The sequence below is a fragment of the Grampus griseus genome (genome assembly GCF_964374135.1).
Source record: "Grampus griseus genome assembly, chromosome: 11".
NCBI lineage: Eukaryota > Metazoa > Chordata > Mammalia > Artiodactyla > Delphinidae > Grampus > Grampus griseus.
The window spans coordinates 38,641,392-38,660,651 of record NC_139005.1 but is presented as its reverse complement, the minus strand read 5'-3'; the positions used below and the strand labels follow the sequence as shown (position 1 = coordinate 38,660,651).

At 52.8% G+C, this 19,260-nt stretch overlaps 1 protein-coding gene across 1 annotated transcript in view; it reads left to right on the top strand.

Annotated features, from left to right (window-relative positions):
- The first annotated feature begins 6,536 nt into the window (after window positions 1-6,536).
- COL2A1 (collagen type II alpha 1 chain) overlaps window positions 6,537-19,260 on the top strand; it is a 30,568-nt gene continuing 17,844 nt past the window's right edge. Inside the window, exons 1-15 of the mRNA XM_082665094.1 lie at window positions 6,537-6,680; window positions 12,259-12,275; window positions 12,485-12,517; window positions 12,619-12,651; window positions 12,750-12,803; window positions 12,970-13,071; window positions 14,060-14,137; window positions 14,770-14,814; window positions 14,921-14,974; window positions 15,541-15,594; window positions 16,375-16,428; window positions 16,825-16,878; window positions 17,007-17,060; window positions 17,345-17,389; window positions 17,941-17,994. Coding sequence (XP_082521220.1) covers window positions 6,596-6,680; window positions 12,259-12,275; window positions 12,485-12,517; window positions 12,619-12,651; window positions 12,750-12,803; window positions 12,970-13,071; window positions 14,060-14,137; window positions 14,770-14,814; window positions 14,921-14,974; window positions 15,541-15,594; window positions 16,375-16,428; window positions 16,825-16,878; window positions 17,007-17,060; window positions 17,345-17,389; window positions 17,941-17,994 — 816 coding nt within the window. The 5' untranslated portion in view covers window positions 6,537-6,595. The remainder of the gene's footprint in view (window positions 6,681-12,258; window positions 12,276-12,484; window positions 12,518-12,618; window positions 12,652-12,749; window positions 12,804-12,969; window positions 13,072-14,059; window positions 14,138-14,769; window positions 14,815-14,920; window positions 14,975-15,540; window positions 15,595-16,374; window positions 16,429-16,824; window positions 16,879-17,006; window positions 17,061-17,344; window positions 17,390-17,940; window positions 17,995-19,260) is intronic.

Genomic DNA, 19,260 nt, shown 5'->3' with positions numbered 1-19,260 from the left:
CGGTGGTCTCCCTAAGGACAGGATCCATGTCAAACAGATCTTTCTGGGTTGGTGCTCAACACAATGCAGTGGAAGGAATGCCAGCTGAGGCATGGGAGAGGGAAACGGGCAGGAAGGGGGACAGAGTGAGGGGAGACAGTCAAAGAGAAGTCCCTGGCTTTGAGCCCAGGAGTCTGGAGGGCGGTGTCAGGGGTAGTGGGTGGGTGTCAGCAGAGGGCCTGGCCTGCAGGCTGGAGTGGGGTGCAGGCGTGCAGAGCAGGGGGGTGTCCTGTCGGGCCCTAGACATGTGCCTCTCTCAGGAAGACAGACGAGGCGCCTTCACTGCGTTTGCGGCTGGGGAAGGGCACACATATGTCCTCTGCTCCCTCCTGAGGTTGTTTTTGGTAGAGGAACCCACCAGAAGCTTACCACACATTCCCTTGAGCTTTTCAAGGACTTTCTGGAAGGCAGGTCCACCCCACCCACGGGGGTAGAATAAACTTGGTTTCCAGGTGCCTGGTTTTCTTGAGGGGTGAGAGGGGGAGAGGCAGGGGTATGTGCCCTGCTAGACCCAGGGGCTCCAGTCTAGCTCCTAGCTTTCCATGATAAATTCCCACCCAGGAAGAGTTCACGGGTCACGACCCTGAGTGGCAGGGCTGGTGGGAAAGAGGTAAGACATCAGCCTCCACTCCAGCTCGGCCCCGACACTCTCTCCATGGAGTTCCGGGCTCAAGTTCTAGAATGGGTCCATCTCTTCCTGGCACCGACCCCACTTCCTATCAGGGAAATGAAAGAAGAGTGACCTCCCACCTACCACAGAAGGAGATGTTCACATGCTCACACCCCCAGCAGCACGCTTTCCAAAGTCCTGCATCTGTCTCCTCCTCGGCAAACCCTCTGTCCATCCCTCTCCCTCAACTCACTTCTCCTTTCTGCCACCCCTTAACTCAGGCCCCCTCCTTGCCACGCCGGCAGACGCAGTGCACGCACGATCGCAGCTGTCTGCAACTGAAGACAACGCCCGCTCTACTAGTCAGGGCCGCAAATGACTATCCTCCAACCAACATTTAGACCAGCGTTTCTCCAGCCTTAATGGGCGCAGGAGTTATCTGGATGCCAGATTTCCATTTGCAAGATGCCAAACCTGATTGAGTGGATTCTGTGGACCACTCTTCCAGTAGCAAGAACTTAGAACGCTTACTACGTGACAGCACCGTGCTAGATAGACTTTGTGGGGAAAACCGTAAATGGAAAAATTACGGCCCCCGCTCTCAAGATGTGTGAATAGACTCAAGTAGGATTTTTCTACATGGTTGAGGGATAGACGAATGAATGAACGAATGAATGAGGGCACAACGGTATGGTATGGGCTATATATTCATGCAAAGAGTTCGAGGGAAGGAGAGAGATAGGAGATAGAAGCCACCCACTTTCACATGTCTGGCAGGTTGTCGGTCCCTCGAAGGGTGTCCCCTGGAGCCACCATGCTGTGCCATTGCCTGACGAGTGCCCAGAGCAAATCCTCCCTGGCTCTCGCAGACAGATGTGGCTGGACGACCATGACTGCTTCACATGTAACCTCTGCTGAGAGTGCTCCAGCATCTCTGCATCGAGGCAATGGTATTTTTCCCTTCACCCCATAACCGGCAAGAGCTGATGAGAGACACACGTGTCCCATTAAGCCAGAAAGCCACGTACTTCAAGAGAATGCAAGATGTTGCGTGAAAGGGATTTTTTTTTTTTTTAAAAAGTGAAATGGGAAGGTATTTCCGTGTAAAAGTACAGCTATTTCTTCAAAAAGTAAGCCTTTAGAAAACCCAGATATCTTTTTCTTTTGCCCCAAAGGCCCACCTAGTAGGAGATAAGTAGAAAAGGAAAAAATGAGAAGTAAAAAAGACAGGTCTGAGCCAGACCCAGTGACAACTAGTGGCACTCATGGAGTCCTCTGTGTCTGGCCTTTATCTCATCCCTGCTGCTACGTCTTATTCCCACTGGCCCGCATGGCTGACTCCACACTGCTCTGGGCCCCCTACCATGTCTTCTGGGTCATCTACCCTCCTTTGCTTTCTTATGGGTGCCTCCTGTCCTCTCACTATACCTCCACATTTCAAAACCCCACCCACCCTTGGAGACTCACTTCTCCTAGGAAACCTTCCCCAGATTGCCGTATGGCTTCCAGAATGCTGTTCTTTCTGTTTTTGTTTGGTTTGCTTTTTAGGAGGAAGGAGGGTACCTTGCTTGCGGCATTTTTCACAGTCTTTTTTTCTCATTTCCCCTGCAGATTCAAAGACAGTCTCTTAATCCTCACCGTATCTCCATTTCATACAGAAGTGGGTGTCCTGTATGAGTGCTAAACTGAACGCGTATGGCGCTGGGATAGGACCGAAGAGACAGAGTTGGATTCTTAATGCTGTTTGCGCTGAGCCTACATAGTAACACATTTATGCGCCCATGAAATGGAATGTACGCCATGAATCTAGAAACCCTACCCTGGACAGTCCTGATCCTGTTATTCTGCCCCAAAAATGCCAAAGGAAAACATAAACACATCTTGAAAAGGTGTCTGAACTGAGCCCAACCAACAGAAGCTGAATGTCGCTGAGCGAGTTGGCCCGGCTCTCCCTCCACCGTGGCTGGCTGTGTGAAGTGCGTGCATTCACCACCTGCCATATTTGGGGCTTACCTCTTTGGAATGTGAATCCTTCCTCACTTCATCACTATTTTTAAATGGCATTTGTGTAGAGGGAGAGAAAGCGATCTTTTCTTTGCAGTTTACCTACAAATATCTTTCTCAATAAGGCTGTGTCCACTATAAGTCTAAATTTAATATCCCTGTAAAAAAGAGAGAAAACTAGTGAAATAGTTATTTTGTTTATGCAACACAAAATGGTTTAATCCACCTGTCTCACTGAGTTGGTCTGATTTGGGGTAGATACACTGATTGTGTCTGTTTAATTGCTAACTGTTCTACCAAGCCTGCCGTACTTAGAGATGTAAGTGAACAATGAAGGCCACGTGGGACCTTCATCCTTAGCCATTGATGCCTTTCTTCCACTAAGTGGGGGGAAATAGCAGCTCTTTGATTCCACTTCTACAGTTCTAGACATTGCAGTGCTTCACATCTATTTAACACTGCTAGAATATAAGGCTTTCCACATTAAGTGAACAAACATTTACTTTCATTCTGTTTAATGGAAACCTTTCTAAAATGGAATACAAATTTCCCTGTCTCCCCGAAGAGACTATATTCAACTTGAGTTAACATTTTTTTGGACATTTAAGTTCATCATATGAACCACAGGGACAGCAGCAAACGCTATAAACCAGGATACTCCCTGGAACTACTGAGGGCTTTAGGACTATTGACCCCTACCCTACGGGCCCTAGGCAACCGTGTTTTTTATTGGTTCCTTTTCTATCTCCTGTCTTATTGTCCCTTCTTGCTGTTCTTCCTGTGTTTCATCAACTGCTCTCCCGTCTTACCTCGATTTTTCTGCATCTAATTGGTGAGGTCAGATGACTATCTGTTAATGCAGTATCTAAACTATGAATTAATAGCCACGGGATAAGAGGGACTCTGCTACGCATAAAATGCATAAGGTTTAGCACGTAACACAAATTCTGGCTGCCCAGAATTCTGAGCGCTCCTTCTCCCCCCAGATCACAGGTTTATCTCTCCTTCTTTACAGTTTGTTGGCTATGTTCTGGATAGTGAGATTGCTGGGTAAGTAATCTCCAAATCAGTGAATTTTTTGCCTCCCACATATAGGTTCAGTCCCAGTCTGAGTCACAAATTAGGGGTTTTTAAATTGTAGATGTTTGGATTCATGGATGGGTAAAATATTAATACTGGTATTTAGTTGACTTTAGAATTTAAATAATTTCCATAGTTTATTGTGGCTTTGTCAACTTAAATTTTATTTTGCGTTTGTCAATTCTCATCTCTGATGAAAAAACTTCCCCCCCCCCACCATGGGGAGTAGAGAACTAAATTTTGTATTCACAAATGAACCATTATTACTGGGAAGACTCCAGAGCTCTTACATGTAGACACAGTTCACTGCAAAGATGAATCACAGAGTTAGAGGATGAAATCAAGAGCAACTTACCAACAGAAACAGGTATAATTTTTGTCCACTGATCCAGATCACTTTGAAATAGGCTTCAATTTTTTCATCTATTTTAGGGTTTTCACCCAAACTCTTTTTTTTTTGGTTGAACTTTTAGGGCCACTTGTATTTGAGGTCCGTTGTATAAATGCCTAGATTTGCTTGTATTGTATTGCTTGTATCAGAAAATAAATCATATTTTGCATCTAAATGCAGTAGTCCACACGGGTTTTCTTAAATCCTCCTATGCCCTAAAATTGTGCCAGGCGACTGTGCTTGTCCCCAAGGAGCTTCTAGGCTCATTAGTAAGATAAGACCAATGAATACGGGGGGAGGAGGGAATGAAAACCACACAGAAAAGTATGTAGCTTAGAATATAGTCGTGGATACAGGCTATAAGTGCCAGAGGGATTCAGAAAGGCAGGGAGACATTGCATTCTAGAGATATCAGAGAAGGCTCTCAGAGGGGCGTAAACGTAGGGGGTCTTGAATAATGTGTGAGATTTGGTCATTCTACCTTCCAGGTGGAGAAGATAGGACCCAGGGCTCCAAGCAGGGCATGGGACAGACACCTCAGGGGGTGAGACTGGCCTTCTCCCAGCTGGGGCTGGGGAAAGGCTCAGAGCTTAAGGCAAGGTCTTGAACAGGAGGATGGGAAAATAGCCAAGGAAGGCCCATGGCAGGTAGAGGAGAAGTTGGAACCACTGCTTTCATCCTTCACCCACCTCCATCCAGACTAGACAAAGCGTGGAGGTTATTTCTTTAAACAATGCAAGTTCCTTCACTCTCGAGCCAGCACACTTGCACTGAAGTTAAACTCTGCACACTCAGAATTCAGGGCTCTACTCTGAGAAGCTTCAAAGCCCAAGGAGGGGTGGAGAGAGGGAGGAAAACCCCAGAGCCTCCTGTGAAGACTGAGGCCTGGGTGGAGAAGCAGCTTCTAAGCTCTTTCAGCTTCAAGGAGGAAAGCGCTGCAGAAACCCCACCACTGGGGAGGGGATTTCTGGTTAAGTCACACTCCAAATTCTGAGTTGCATTAAAGTTTGCCTTTTTGCCTAAAGTTCTTTGGTGGGGGGGGGGGGCGGGCTTACAATCCTCAGGGATAGAAAACCGTCCAGAGGAAGAAGGCCTGCTTGGGGGCTTTTCCTCCCTGGTATTAATGGAGACACCTGGAGCCAAGAGACAGCACAGCTGAGCCCTTCTCCAAGGCGGCATTTGGACCAAGGTGCCAGAAGGGCGCTCACCGGGGAAGGTGAGATGAGGTGGGAAGTGAGGGCCAGGGGGCCACCTAGGGAATTCTGGCTTCTCCTCTGGCTCACAGAACTCGGTCCAGCTGGAGCAGCCTCCTCCCTCCCTGGCCAGAGCTGCTCAATCCCGGCCGGCAGGGCCCACTCCCCCCGCCCCGCCCCCCGGGACTCCCGGACCCCGGCCAGGAAGAGCAGACACCGAGTTTGAGCCTGGAACTACACAGTCCCCCACCTCGGCCGCGCGCACGGTTTAGTCTCGCCTCCCTCGGTGCTCTGTGTCTCCTCGAGCCCCCTCCCCAGGATCGGACGCCGCCCTCCACACCTTCACACAGGTCCCCCTCTGTGCTGTAACACACCGGCCCCTTTCCTGGCGCTCGGCTCGGGTCAACGCCTGCTGAGGTTCCAGACGAGGCTCATTCATCGCATAGTTGGATGGGGGAGGGGTTGGGGGGCTGTCCTTCTGAACCTCCAGGTGGGAGCCCAGGGGCCAGGTGCCCCGAGAAGCTGCTAGAAGATAGGTCGGGACGACGCCCCCAAACTTGGCCCTGCTTGCCAGTCTCCAAGATTTAGGGCTCCAGTTACTTCGTGGGCTCCCCCTGCGCCCTTCCCCTCGCCTCCCGCCCAAGGTCCCAACGCGATGCCCCCTCTCTCCCTCCCCCGCTGCTCCTTTCTACGCTTCCCCTCCTCCCTCCCAAGTCTTTTCCGTCCACGGTCTAGGGCTCGCAGCCTGCGCCTCTGCAAACACCCCCCGCCCCTCCAATCCGGGCAGAACTCCGAGGGGAGGGGCCGGAGGCCCCCCTTCCCGCCTGTGGTCGGAGAGGGCAGCGCCGCAGCCCCGGGTGGAGGGGAGTACAGGGGCCGTCTCTGCGCCCCGCCCGATCAGGCCACTTGGCACACTAGGGGTGGGAGGCGGGAAGCAGGGCTAGCGGAGAGGGGGGTCCGGCCCGGGCAGGTGCGGGCTCTGGCTGGGCCCGGGCGGGCTCCGGGGGCGGGGTCTCAGGTTACAACCCCGCGGGGGGCCGGGGGCGGCCCGCGGTTTGGGCGAGTTCTCCAGCCTCGAGTAGAGCCGGGCGCATATAACGGGCGCCGCGGCGCAGAGAAGACGCAGAGCGCTGCTGGGCTGCCGGGTCTCCTGCCTCCTCCTCCTGCTCCGAGGGGCCTCCTGCATGAGGGCGCGGTAGAGACCCGGACCTACGCCGTGCTCCTGCCGCCTCGCTGCGCTCCGCCCGGGCCCGGCTCCGCCAGGCCCCGCGGTGAGCCATGATCCGCCTCGGGGCTCCCCAGACGCTGGTGCTGCTGACGCTGCTCGTCGCCGCTGTCCTTCGGTGTCACGGCCAGGATGTCCGTAAGTTGCCCACAGCCCCTGCCTGCCACCCTTCTGTGCCGTCCCGCCGCATCCTCTTGCCTGGCCCTCTCGCGCTCTGGAGCCTGCGGATGCGCAGAAGCTCATCGAGTGGAGCTCTGCAAGTCAGGGGCTCTGTCCGAGCGTCCTCCGTGCCGGTCGTGGTTGGAGGCATTTGCAGGTCCCTGCGTTGCAAAGGAATACTAAACAAGCAAAGCGTCGGGTCCGAGGTTTGCGCACAGATTTTAAGCGCGCTCTTTCCCACCAGCTTTGATAATTAGGCGCACACGCACACGACTTGGCTTTCCGAAGCACTCAGAGTTCAGCAAAACAGGTTGCGGCCCATCGAGCTTAGGAGAAGTAGGAGAGAAAGAGCGCGAGCAAAGGAGCGAGCGAGCGCCAAGGGGTTGACGGCCCAGTAGTGTCCAGGGGTTGGTGCCGGGGGTTTCAAAGGGAAGTTAGACAAAGGAGATGCTCGGAAACTGGTGGGCTGAAATCCGAGGCCACAAAGAAGGGCTTCGGAGAGACACTCTGCGACCTCATCGCCTCTCGCGGGTTTCCTCCCCCTCACGGCTGGCCCAGGAGCAAAGTGCAGCCCTCTTCGCATCTCGGCTTTCCCCTTGCCTCTGAAGGATACAGAAACTTCCCGTAGGAGAGGCCATCTGAAAGGCGATAACATTCCAACCAGACCGTGCTTTTCAAACGCCCAGGAAAATAGCGCCCTCTCCCCGCCGTCTTCCCCCCTAACATCCCCACCCCCGCCCAGGTACTACAATGAGTTACTTTTCTAAAAGTTTCTGGAAATAACCGAGGCTCTGCCAGGTGTGTGTGTGCGCGTGCGTGCGTGTGCGTGCGTGCGTGTGTGTGTGTGTGTGTGTGTGTGTGTGTGTGTGTGTGTGTGTAGCAGAGGAAGGAGACACGGTTGGTCGATTGCTATAACAATTTCAACCGAATAGAGTTAGAGACGGCAGTTTTACAGTCTGGTCCAAAGGCGGTTCGAACCGCACCTTTCCATCGCCTCCTTTGGTGAAGTCTCACTGTCTGGGATTATATTTAGGACAAATGAAGCCTGGAAAGTGTATTAGGTAGAGAAGTTATTTTTTTTCCCACGTGTTTGGGCACGTTTCCGACGGCTGGGATTCCAGCCCTGTCTTTGTATGTTACAAATTGTAAATCAATCGCAGGGGAAATTTTTTGGCGGGGGGGGGGGGAGTAATGGAAGTCAAAGTCCGTCTGCCGACGAGGCTGTCTGCAATCTCATCTGCCACTAGGCTATCTGCAGACACAGTTTAGAAGGCTGCGGACCCAGAAGGACTTTCCATGCATTAGGGTGGTTGACCGGGACTGGGGCCCGCGGTGCAGCTGCAGGGAGCCCCGGGCAGGAGATTTTGGTCAGGCTGTCGGATGGTGCACTAAGCTGGAGGCCCGCTCCCGGGTACTTGTTGGAATACGGTGCGTCTATAAGTGGCCCCAGCTCGGACTGACTATATATTTGTCCTAAATTTGCATGTACACACTCACAAAACTGTCTTCTTGACTGACCTCTGCCTCAGTTCGCAGTGGAATTAGCTAGGTGACTCTAAAATAACTCCCCAATTCTCCATCTGGTATTAGAGGCTCTCACTTAAGTGGCAGAGCGTCTCAGCGCCGCAGCCTTCCTAGGAGGTAGTGAATTCCACAGTTTCTTGGGCCCAAATCTTCCAGTCGATCCTCCTCCTCCCCAGGGGGAGTGCTTTGGAGCCGCTGACTTTGCACCCTGGCGCATCCCGGCTCCGTACCCCCCTACCCCGGGTCAGCGGACCCAAAGACGTGACGTGGGGAAAGACGCAGTCTGCGTGGACATCAGGAATGTCAGAAACCTAGAACTCTGGCACGACCCTCCTCCCCATCTTTCCACAAGTTTGAGAAACTTATTGGCTGCGGCGTCTTTGACCCACATCTGCATTTCACAGCCCTCGCCTCTGAATGTGCCCCTCGGCTCAGGGGAGAGACCTCAATCCTCCATTGTGAGGCTTGTTTGCGTTGGGAGATTGGCAGCGATGGCTTCCAGATGGGGCTGAAACGCTGCCCGTATTTATTTAAACTGGTTCCTTGCGGAGACCTGTGAATCGGGCTCTGTGTGCACTCGAGAAAAGCCGCATTCATGAGAGGCGAGGTCCGGTGGGTTCCCCAGGACTCCCCGACCCCCTCTCCCACAATGCTCCCCTGTGCCCGCCCGCGGACACCTCCCGGGCTCCAGCCCTGCGCAAAGCGGCTGCGAAGCAAAACAGTTCCCCGAAAGAGGTAACTTTTTAATTGGCCTGCTACAAAGAATCACTTATGTGGCGCTGCGGTAATGAGGGGAACCCGATCAGGCGCGCCGGGATGCTATCGGCAGCCGTTTCGAACAGCAATTATGGTGGCGCTGGGCTCCTCCGTCCACACCTAGGGGATCCGGTTACGGCGCTGGCTCCTTTCTGGGGCAGTCATTTTATCCCATTTTTCACCCTCCCAGTGTCTGTGGGCGAGCCGTGTCCAGAGCCGCAGCCACAAAGAGTCACCCGACGGCTCTCACGCCCAGCGCTGCGGCCCCGCCCCTGCGCCCGCTCATCCCCGGCCACTCTTCCGAGGGAAATCTGATACGCCTTCAGGGTGCACCCCGCTCTCCCAGCACTTTACTCTCTTCCCTCACGGCCCCTCTTGGGTTTGGGGGGGGTTCTTCCAGTCGCTCTCCCGCAGCTCGCTTTCTACAGCTCCACCTATATATAGCGGTGCGTGCGACCCGGCAACAACTGTATATACCCTAGGCTCCCTCTCCCCCCCTCCCCTCCCCGTGATTATCTCGCCTAAAGGCTGGGTGGAGCGTTTCTAGTGGAAAAAAAAAAAAAGACAGAAAGAAAGATTTATCTTTCAGTCTCCTTAAAGAGCACGGGGCGGGCCGTTTCTCTCTCCGCCCACCTGGTTTGTGGCCCTTTCCTATTATTCAACCCCCGCAGTCGCCAGGGCTTTGGGGATTTTGATGAGAAAAACAGCACTGGGCGCTCCCCGGCACGTGGCGCGGGCTCGGCCGCGCTTGGCGCTCTCCGGAGCGCTCTTGTCAGCGCAGGCTTCGTTTGCAGGGCGAATTCCGGAAGGCAGGCCGCTTGTGGAGAGGGACTAGTGCATGCCGTTCTTGGGCTGCGTTCCTGGAGGAGGCAAGGCCTGGATTGGCTAATCTTAGCCCGGACCAGGCATTCAAAGCCCCCTCCACACACCCCCTTCCTCCAAGCTGGGCTGTTGTCTTCAGATGGAAGCAAGGTCTCTCCAGAGAGGACTACAGCTGGAGGTCAGCACCGGCAGCGGCAGCGGGCGGGGTTCTTTGGCCCTGCTTGCCCCCCAGGGCATTTTGTTATACCCTTGGGTCCCAGGTGTATTGTTTAACTGGGCCTATGCCCCGCCCCAAATTGGTCCTAATCCTGATATGATTTAAAGAATGGAAGAAGATCCTAATTGTCACAGCTCCTCCTCTCACACACACCCCACCCCCATACATCACTTTGGGAGCCTGGCTCTTTGCAGAGTCTAATTTTTGTGGGTAGAATTTGCTGCACGCCTTCTACATTTTAGCTGTCAGTTGTATTTAGCTAGATGCACGAAGACAGTAGGCATAGTCAGTCCCCCTCGCCTTCCCTGCTGGGTCAGGATTTCCACTGGTGAATAGACAGCAGAGTGCAAGGCACACAACAAATGTTTGTTGACTCCACGGAAGAATGAATGATGTCTTAGAAAAATCATTTTCAAGTTCTCTGTGTTCAAGTGGCCCGAGCCCACCCCCTTCAGCATTTGAATTATGTCGAGTTGACTTGCAACCTCTGTCTCTTTTTCCCTTCTGACTCCTCACCCCCTCCTTCCCTTGGCTGTCTGCTTCCCCTGCCCCACCCCCGGTGCAGAGAAGGCTGGCAGCTGTGTGCAGGACGGGCAGAGGTATAACGATAAGGATGTGTGGAAGCCCGAGCCCTGCCGGATCTGTGTCTGTGACACTGGGACTGTCCTCTGCGACGACATAATCTGTGAAGACATGAAAGACTGCCTCAGCCCCGAGACCCCCTTCGGAGAGTGCTGCCCCATCTGCTCAACTGACCTCACCACTGCCAGTGGTCGTAATTTATTTACTTCCTGTTCCACATAAATAAATTACTTGCGAGGGCAGCAAATGCCCTGCCATAGATGCCGGTCATCTCTGCGAAGCAGAGGGGCTGGTTATCCATGGGACCCCAGCAGCTGAGGCTGAAAGGAAAGGCCATTTCTCGCTTGCAGGTTGACACTGAGTGAGCCCGACACACTAGAGGGGTCCTTCCTCACCCAAACACTACGCTTCCGAGACATGGAGGACAGAGGTGATTCCACGCAGGTATCCTCACTGGAATCACCTCTGCAGATCCCTAGAGCCACCGTGGAGATGCAGTGCTCCTTCTGGCCAAACCGCAGACTAACTCCTCCTCCGGTACCCACACCTCGGCCTCTCCGTAGAAGGCCTCAGACGTAAGGTCTTCAGTGTGGAGCGAGCTCTGCTGGCCAGCGGGCAGACAGGGAGGGCAGGCCCCCTTCTTGAAATATGGACCACGCGTGGCGGTTTCCTTTTGGTTTTGCCTCTGTTGGCGTTGACTGCCAGTTAAGAAGCAAGTTCCTAGGAGAAGGGCGGAGATGGGGCTGGGACAGAGCCCCGCGTGCCTGCACCCTGGTGTGTTGTTAACTCCCAGCTGGAGCCAGGGCTGGTGGGTGTGCAGGTGACGCCTCCTCAGCTCTGGAACACATGCCCTATCTCCCTGTAGGGTGGCTGGGGACACACATCTAGGCCTCTTGGGTGGCCCTCACTTTTCCCTTCCTGCTCAAGTAGAGAAGACAATTGAGAGGGAAGCGAGCAGTTGCCTTTCCTTAACACTTCACCCACCCTGGAAAGCTGCTTGGGGAAGCTGCTTTGATGGTCCAGATTCCCAGATCATTTCTGAGGGGACCTGTGTGAGTGAAGCGTTGATCACCTTTACGACTTCGCTGCTGCAGAGGGGGAAGGGGTTATTGACTCGGGGTGGCACTGGCTCTAAGGCCCTCTGTAACTCCTGTGCTCTGCTGTTTTTTGTGCTTGCTTCACAGAGATCCGGCTTGAATGTAAGACCTTTCCAACTGCCTAACTCTTCTTCTGGGGTGGAGGAGGTTGGTGGGGGGTGGGGTGGCGCTTGGGCTACGGAGGGGCTTCTTACCCTGTGAGGAAGAGAAGAGACTGAACCTCCCAGTTTCGGGTGCTTTCTTTCTAGACGGCTGATTAGATCTTAAATTCTTCCTTTTCTCTTTGTACCACCCCTGCTCCGTTCTTGTGCATGCTGACTGCCTTTCGAATAACAAAGTCTGCGTCATCTCCATTCCTCATGGGACCTCAGCAACTCCAGGACCCCAGTGACCCTAACACCCCAACAGAGGGGTTCAGTGGAGTAACAGGAAGCTGCCTCCTTCCCTGGTTGTGTCCCTTTCTTTGTCTGATCCGTTCAAGAGTGTCTAAGTGACAAGAAGTTGTACGTAACCATCTCATGAATCTTACATTTTCCTTCTCTATTTTTTCCATTTGCAGGGCAACCAGGACCAAAGGTGAGGATTTTTGTTGTGTTTTGAGCTTTCTTTTGCCTTTATAGTTCCTTCTCTAGGAGCAGTGCTATGCTCATTCAGCCTGTGGTCTTTAGACATCAACAGGGATCTGTTTCAGAGGGCATCTCGATGCAAGGGCTCCTGGGCAAGGTTGTGTGCTTGGGGCTTGGTGGGCTTGCTTGGCTCAATCCTGACAGTGTTTCGTGTTTCAGGGACAGAAAGGAGAACCTGGAGACATCAAGGATGTAAGTACGCATTATACTCCCACGTTGCATCTGCTGCTCTAACTGGGTCATGTCCTTGAGGTTCCCTCTAACTTGCCGTCCTGTGGGTCTCTCTATCACAGATTGTAGGACCCAAAGGACCTCCTGGGCCTCAGGTAAGAAAGGGAGAAACCCCTTCCTCCGTGTCTTCCTTGAGTTACTGAACTGCAGGCCCCTCGTCTGGCTGTCATCTCAATATTTTCTTCATTTTCAGGGACCTGCAGGTGAACAAGGACCCAGAGGTGATCGTGGTGACAAAGGTGAAAAAGTGAGTAGAGAAACAATGCTGTCTGACCCTTGTGGACTGCCAAGGTTCTCTAAGCTCCCCCCCTCCCCAAATGACTGACTACCTACCTCCTCAAGGGCAGCCTGTAGACAGATGGTTCTTGCATAAACACTGCTTCTCATTGGGGCCTTTTTCTCTTTCTGCCAAGGGTGCTCCTGGACCTCGTGGCAGAGATGGAGAGCCTGGGACCCCTGGAAACCCTGGCCCCCCTGGCCCTCCTGGCCCCCCTGGCCCCCCTGGTCTTGGTGGAGTAAGTATCCTTATGTCCCCTTCCTTCAGTCTGTCCCTCCAGAAGCGTGGCTTCTAAATTGCTAGTCACACTCACCTGGCTGGCTCCCAGGGCTGCCAGCAGTGTGTACACAGTCTGTCCATGGGCTTCTCCCCCAGGCCTATAATTTAGTGGAATCACATAGTAGGCATGAGACTGTGGCGCTAATGGATGACTTTTTTCACTCACTGGGTTTCTGCAAAGCAAGTCTTCAGTTACCTGGCTTCCTGGTGTCTGTACTGTGTGGCTGATTCTTGGGAGTGGGTGTGGGGCTTGGGGGAGAGGATGACTGGGCACTTGTAGTTCCCTGGAAGAAGAGTGACCGCTGTCCTTGGAAGACATTGAATCTTCATCTTTGCCAAGTACATTCCAAGCAATTATTTATTCTCATGAAAGAGCCCCACTGAGCGAAGGTGTGTGGCTAAAGTCATTTTTGGAATCAAACCAATCAACAAATTATATTATTGCCCAGTTTTTGCAGGTTTGCCATTTTGATGTTTGCTATGATTTAAATTTTTAAACTTGAATGGCTCATAGATGCCTACTACATCCCCTGTTAAAATATTTCAAGACTGTTCATTTTAGTCTTTTGCTGGGCATTAAAGTCTTGGAAAAGAAAAAAAGAAACTTTAAAAGTGATATTTTTAGTTATATTTCTCAATTTATGTTAAATAACGTATTTAATATTTTAGAATTTTTTTTAAAAACTTATAAAATGAAATGCAAGTAATGGATACTCTTCCAAATAACACTTCATCTCCCAGGGAAATGACTATGCCACTGTCATCTAATAACCCATTTCCAAAACAATTTTTCAGGAATCATTAGTAATTCAGATCAAGGCTAGGTTAGTCTCCAACAATTAGAATTTCTCTAAATAGAGTATTTTCTATCCAGATATAGCTAACCTAGCCAAGTAGGAAAAGCACAGGGCCTCCCAAGTTTTTCATGTTGTTGGGTTTATTTGCAGAACTTTGCTGCTCAGATGGCTGGAGGATTTGATGAGAAGGCTGGTGGCGCCCAGTTGGGAGTAATGCAGGGACCAATGGTAAGAAAAAAACACCAGTTCTTTGCAGCCAAAATGGCAAGAGGTGGCCCTTATTAGAGCCAGGGACTCTGACAACCTCACTTTACAGGTAATTGCTTAGAGCAGCTCTTCCCCAACAGTTACGTAACCTCCCATTTAGCTAGCCCAAAGCATTTGGGTTTTAACGGCGATGGATGCCAGTTTTAATGATGCGCTGGAGTGACTAAGAAGAATGAGGATGGAGAGAGGCATATAGGCTGATCTGTCAGAAGGCCAGTTGCTATTGCTCTTGGAATGAGAACTGAAGAATGCAGACAGCAGCCACTGTTCTCCGGCATCCACAAGACTTCCAGCAGGAACTCTCAGCCCTGCAGCTCCCACTTGGCACAGGCTAAATGAAACTCAGACTTTAGTAAACATGGCTGCCGTCCAGGGGAAAGCAAGGCCAGCTTCTCTGTCCAAATGGTACCTATAAATAAAAATAGATTGTTGCGAGGGGAGTGGGAAATGAGAGGGGGCGGCCACTGCAGGCCCCCTGCTCACAGAGTAACTCCTTGTCCTTTGTCTGGGCTGTTGGCTGGGAGGAGGTGGCACCCTGGAGGCTGTGGGTGAAGCATTTCCAGTAAAGCTCCTCATTTTCTGTTCCAATGCAGGGCCCCATGGGACCTCGGGGACCTCCAGGCCCTGCTGGTGCTCCCGTAAGTACTGGGCCTTTCCTTTTGGAAGGTGGAGACACAGATGCTTTCAAGCTCTCTGATGTCAGTTTGCGGGGGGCCAACCTGGTGTCCTCACCTTACTTTTTAGGGACCTCAAGGATTTCAAGGCAACCCTGGTGAACCTGGGGAACCCGGCGTTGCTGTGAGTACCTCCGTGGGCCCTGCCCTCCTTGGGGGGAGCTTCCAATGATGTACCGCTCCGACCCCGATCCTGTCGCCTCCCGGGCTCTGCCCAGCACTTTCCGCGGTGGAGGGCTCAAAGGAAACCCAGATGTCCCCTCTTAGCTCTGGGGGAACAGAGAGCCAGATGTGGCAAGAACCACCCAGGACTCTGTCATCTCAGTCCTTTTTCTGGGTCACCCCTGGCCTGTGCTGTCCACTGCCTCCCACTATGATCTGCTCTCTCTCAGCACAAAGTGGGTTCTTCCATCTTTTTTTTAATTGGAGTGTGGTTGAATATTTTGGCCAAGCTGCGCGGCCTGCCCACATGCAGGATCTTAGTTCCCTTACCAGGGAGCAAAGCTGCAACCCCTGCATTGGAAGCATGGAGTCTGAACCACTGGACTGCCAGGGAAGTCCCAGGGTTCTTCCATCAGTTTTTCCTTATAGAGGAACTAGCTTCCAAAAGCTACAATCCCCAAATTTTGTCCACTGATTGGGTGTCTTCCCCCTCCAACCATCTCTTAAACTCTCCTATTTCGTTCGTAGGGTCCCATGGGTCCCCGCGGCCCTTCTGGCCCCCCTGGAAAACCTGGTGACGATGTGAGTACACCTGAGGAGTCAAACGAGTGGCCGCCTCACTTGAAAGGGCCCAGAGAGGGGGTGCTGGGCAGCGATACGGAGGCACCCTCGGCTTGACCCAAGGGAGAGGCAACCTGAGGGGCAGAGTGGGTCTGTTGGAGACTCGGACTCCGCCTACTGTCCACATTTCCACTGGCAACTTAGCTTGCAATTGCCTTGGGGACTGCTTTGGACCCACTGGGAAGGGAACTAATTAAAACATCATTAACTCCTGGAAGGGAAATTGAGAAGTGAGAGAAGGGAGAGGGAAAACACAAGGGGAAAGATGTAGAGAAGGAAAAACAAAGAAAGAAACACTCAACAGCCCAACATTATCTTAATTGTAAATGAGTTAGGAAAAGCTCAGCCTGAGTCAGGATGTCTGCAAGGGATGCAAACGAAGGGAAGAGACAAGAGTTGGCACTCGTGAATCCCATTAGACAGTGAAAGTCTCTGAGGTTAGGGGGCCCTAGGCCAGTCAGCAGTGCCTATGAGAGGAGACAGGGAGCCCACCAGGGGAGGCTGGAGGCCGTGGGGTTGGGGACGGAGGAGCTTGCCCAGGGCACAGGCAGCTGTGTGAGAGAAGACACGGTGAGCCAGGGAAGGCATTCGGGGAAGTCTGGGACCTGAAGGAGCGGGGTGGAGATGAGGAAGCAGGTGGGCAAAGGCATGGCGGGCTGGGAGGAGAGACGGGGCTCCGGAGTGTGCCAGCTGTGCTAACGTGTCTTCTGAGGAAGCTGAGGTTCATCTCTCTCCCTTCAGGGTGAAGCTGGAAAGGCTGGAAAACCTGGTGAGAGAGGCCTTCCTGGTCCTCAGGTAAAGCCCCACCTTCCCCAGCCTCCAGCATCATTCCCAGAGCCTCCCTCCTTGCAGCCGAGGCAGTGGCCTCCCGCCCAGCCCATCCGGTTCCGTTAGCTGGGCCTCCCGCCCAGCTCACCCGGTTCCGTTAGCTCACTCCTAAAGGTCCAGCAGTCTCCACGTACATCACACCTTCATGCTGATGACCATGCCTCTGATCCTACATGGGAGTTGTTCAGACCCACTTTGCATAAGAAGGGGTGAGGCACAGTGAAGGGGATTCTGGGATTGACTGAAAGATGGTCCCAGTACTGGGCTTCCACTGCTCCCTGGCTCTGAGGGCTCTGTAGCAGCCCAGGGCAGTCTTGACCTGGTTCTGCTCGGTGCCCTGAGAATCTCTTCTTTGGATTGCAGGGTGCTCGCGGCTTCCCAGGAACCCCAGGCCTTCCTGGTGTCAAAGGTCACAGAGTAAGTATCATGGGTTGAGGGTGTTGGAAGGAAGGGATTGACCAAGGGAGAAAAAGGCTTTTGAGGACATGAATCTTCCTATTTGGCTTCCCCAGAAGTGCGATTGAATGTCTTCTCTTGTCCCGTAGGGTTACCCAGGTCTAGATGGTGCTAAGGGAGAAGCTGGTGCTCCAGGTGTGAAGGTAAGGACCAAGAAGCACACGGGGATGGGGGACGGACAATGGGGAGATGCTACTGAGCTCAGTGGAGTTAGGGCACCTGAACAGCTTGGGTTAGGACAGCCAGTCCTACGTCCTAATGTACGAACGGCAGTTCTGGAAAGCTCTGGGAATTGTCCCTCACAGAACTAAAGTTTGGGGGTGTCAGTGCTAGCTGAGATGACCAGAGCTTTCAGCTTCTTCCATGGGAGTTGTCTGGGGGCTAGCACTGGGGTCCCAGTCACTGACCCTCTGCCTCTTTTTTCCAGGGTGAGAGTGGTTCCCCGGGAGAGAACGGTTCTCCAGGCCCAATGGTGAGTATATGAGCATTCCCCCCGGGAGGGCCTCTCTAGACACTCTTCAGATACCTTCTAAAGCCTGGCAGGTGGCTTCACCGTAAATGCCATGGCTCCCTTTATGCAAAGTAGATACTCAGTTTTTTAGATTGATCTGATTATGAGCAAAAGGCAAAATGTATCAAGTAGATGATTTGGTCGAGGTTTCACCAACATTTCCTTGAAATAGCCCTGTTGGCACACTTGAGGCGTGCTTCAATTTTTACAAATTTCGTTTATTTTCAACATTTTGGGGAGCTCATCTATTGCAAGAAGCAAGATGTGCCTCGAACAGGGCTCCCAGTAGGTAACCACAGGCGCACCTGTGTGCTCTGCTGTGGCAGAAGAACCTTTGGTGTGATAGGAGCGTCCTGAATCAGGAAGGTGAGGTCAGGGGCATCCACACCTTTGCCTCCTGGGCACTGCACGCTCCCTCCCCTCAGGTGTCCAGGAAGGGCCTGCAGGTTAAGTGATGGTGCAGAGTGTCCTTGAGTCAACTCATGCTTGTGCTGTCCTGGTGTGTGTTCCAGGGTCCCCGTGGCCTGCCTGGTGAGAGAGGACGGACTGGCCCTGCTGGCGCTGCGGTGAGCAATTGACAAGACCAAGAGCCACCATTTGTCCAGCACTTTCAAGTTTACGAGGCATTTGCATTTAGGGTTATTCTGCCTGACCCTCAAAACAAGCCTGCGGGGTGTAGAGGGTATCATCCTCCCGTGAGGATTCACTCTAGTATGCCCGTCACAAATTCCCAGGCTGGGTCTGCAGTCGGGGGACTGGGCGTGGGCCATGGGAGGGCTGGGTGGTAAGGGCAGGAGTATCCTTAACCAGCCTCGATTATTCAGGTAATCCCCTCAACAGCCCCACCTGCTCCCTGTCAACCCCGCTCCAATTTATGGACAGACTTTAGTTGGCTAGAGTACTGTGCTCCTTTTTGTTCTTTCTGGTTGCTCAGATGCTGCCCTAGAAAAGTCTTAACAGTCCAGGGTCAGCTCACATCCTTGACATTGGTGCACTGCTGGTGACACTATGACATACCAGTGGCCACCACTTCACGGACACTCCCTCTGTTTAATACCTGAGATGCTTAGTCTCATCCAATCTTCCCTCATATCCTGTGAGGTAGATTCTATTGTCCTCCCCATTTTAGAGGAGAAGAAACCGAGGCACCGAACGGTTCAATAGGTTAAGACAAACTATACTTTGCAGCCTCAGACTCTGGTGGCCTCTTGTTAATGGGGGAAGTTAAGAGCACGGGGATTTGCCATGGTGGAGGGTGCAGGTGTTTTGCTCTGATCCCTTAGCAATCGAGAGCCCTTGTGGGCGCCTGGTCAGGCGAGTGATGCGATGAAAGCTGTGTTTAAGAAAGATTATGCTCTCTTGTTGATTTCACACCCAGCCACCCGAGCCCTGAGGCCCCTCCTCACGGGTCCTTGCAGGACCGGCCAAAGTAAATCAGCTTCACTGGGTTTTACTGCTTTCCAGATAAAGTATCTGTTTTGGCAGAAATTTCCCTCAAAAGCAGGTCAGTGAAATACCAAGCAGCCTCGACCCCCATTTGTCAGCCAGAGCTGTTGAAGTGGCTTGTCCCCGGGTCGCTTTGTGTGAGGGGATTAGAGAGCGCTGGACCTGCCGAGAAACACTGCGATTTCGGCAGGTTGTCAAGACGTGGCTTGTGGGGGCCACGGTGGCCACACTCCGTGAGGGGCACAGATGAGCTGCATCCCTGTTTTCCCTCCTTCCCAGGCACCGTAGACCCTGCTTCTCGCTCCTTCTCACTGATTCCTGTCCCCACGGTAGTCAGGCTGGCAGGGTGTGCACAGGATTAGGCATAGAAGATTGACAATGTCACG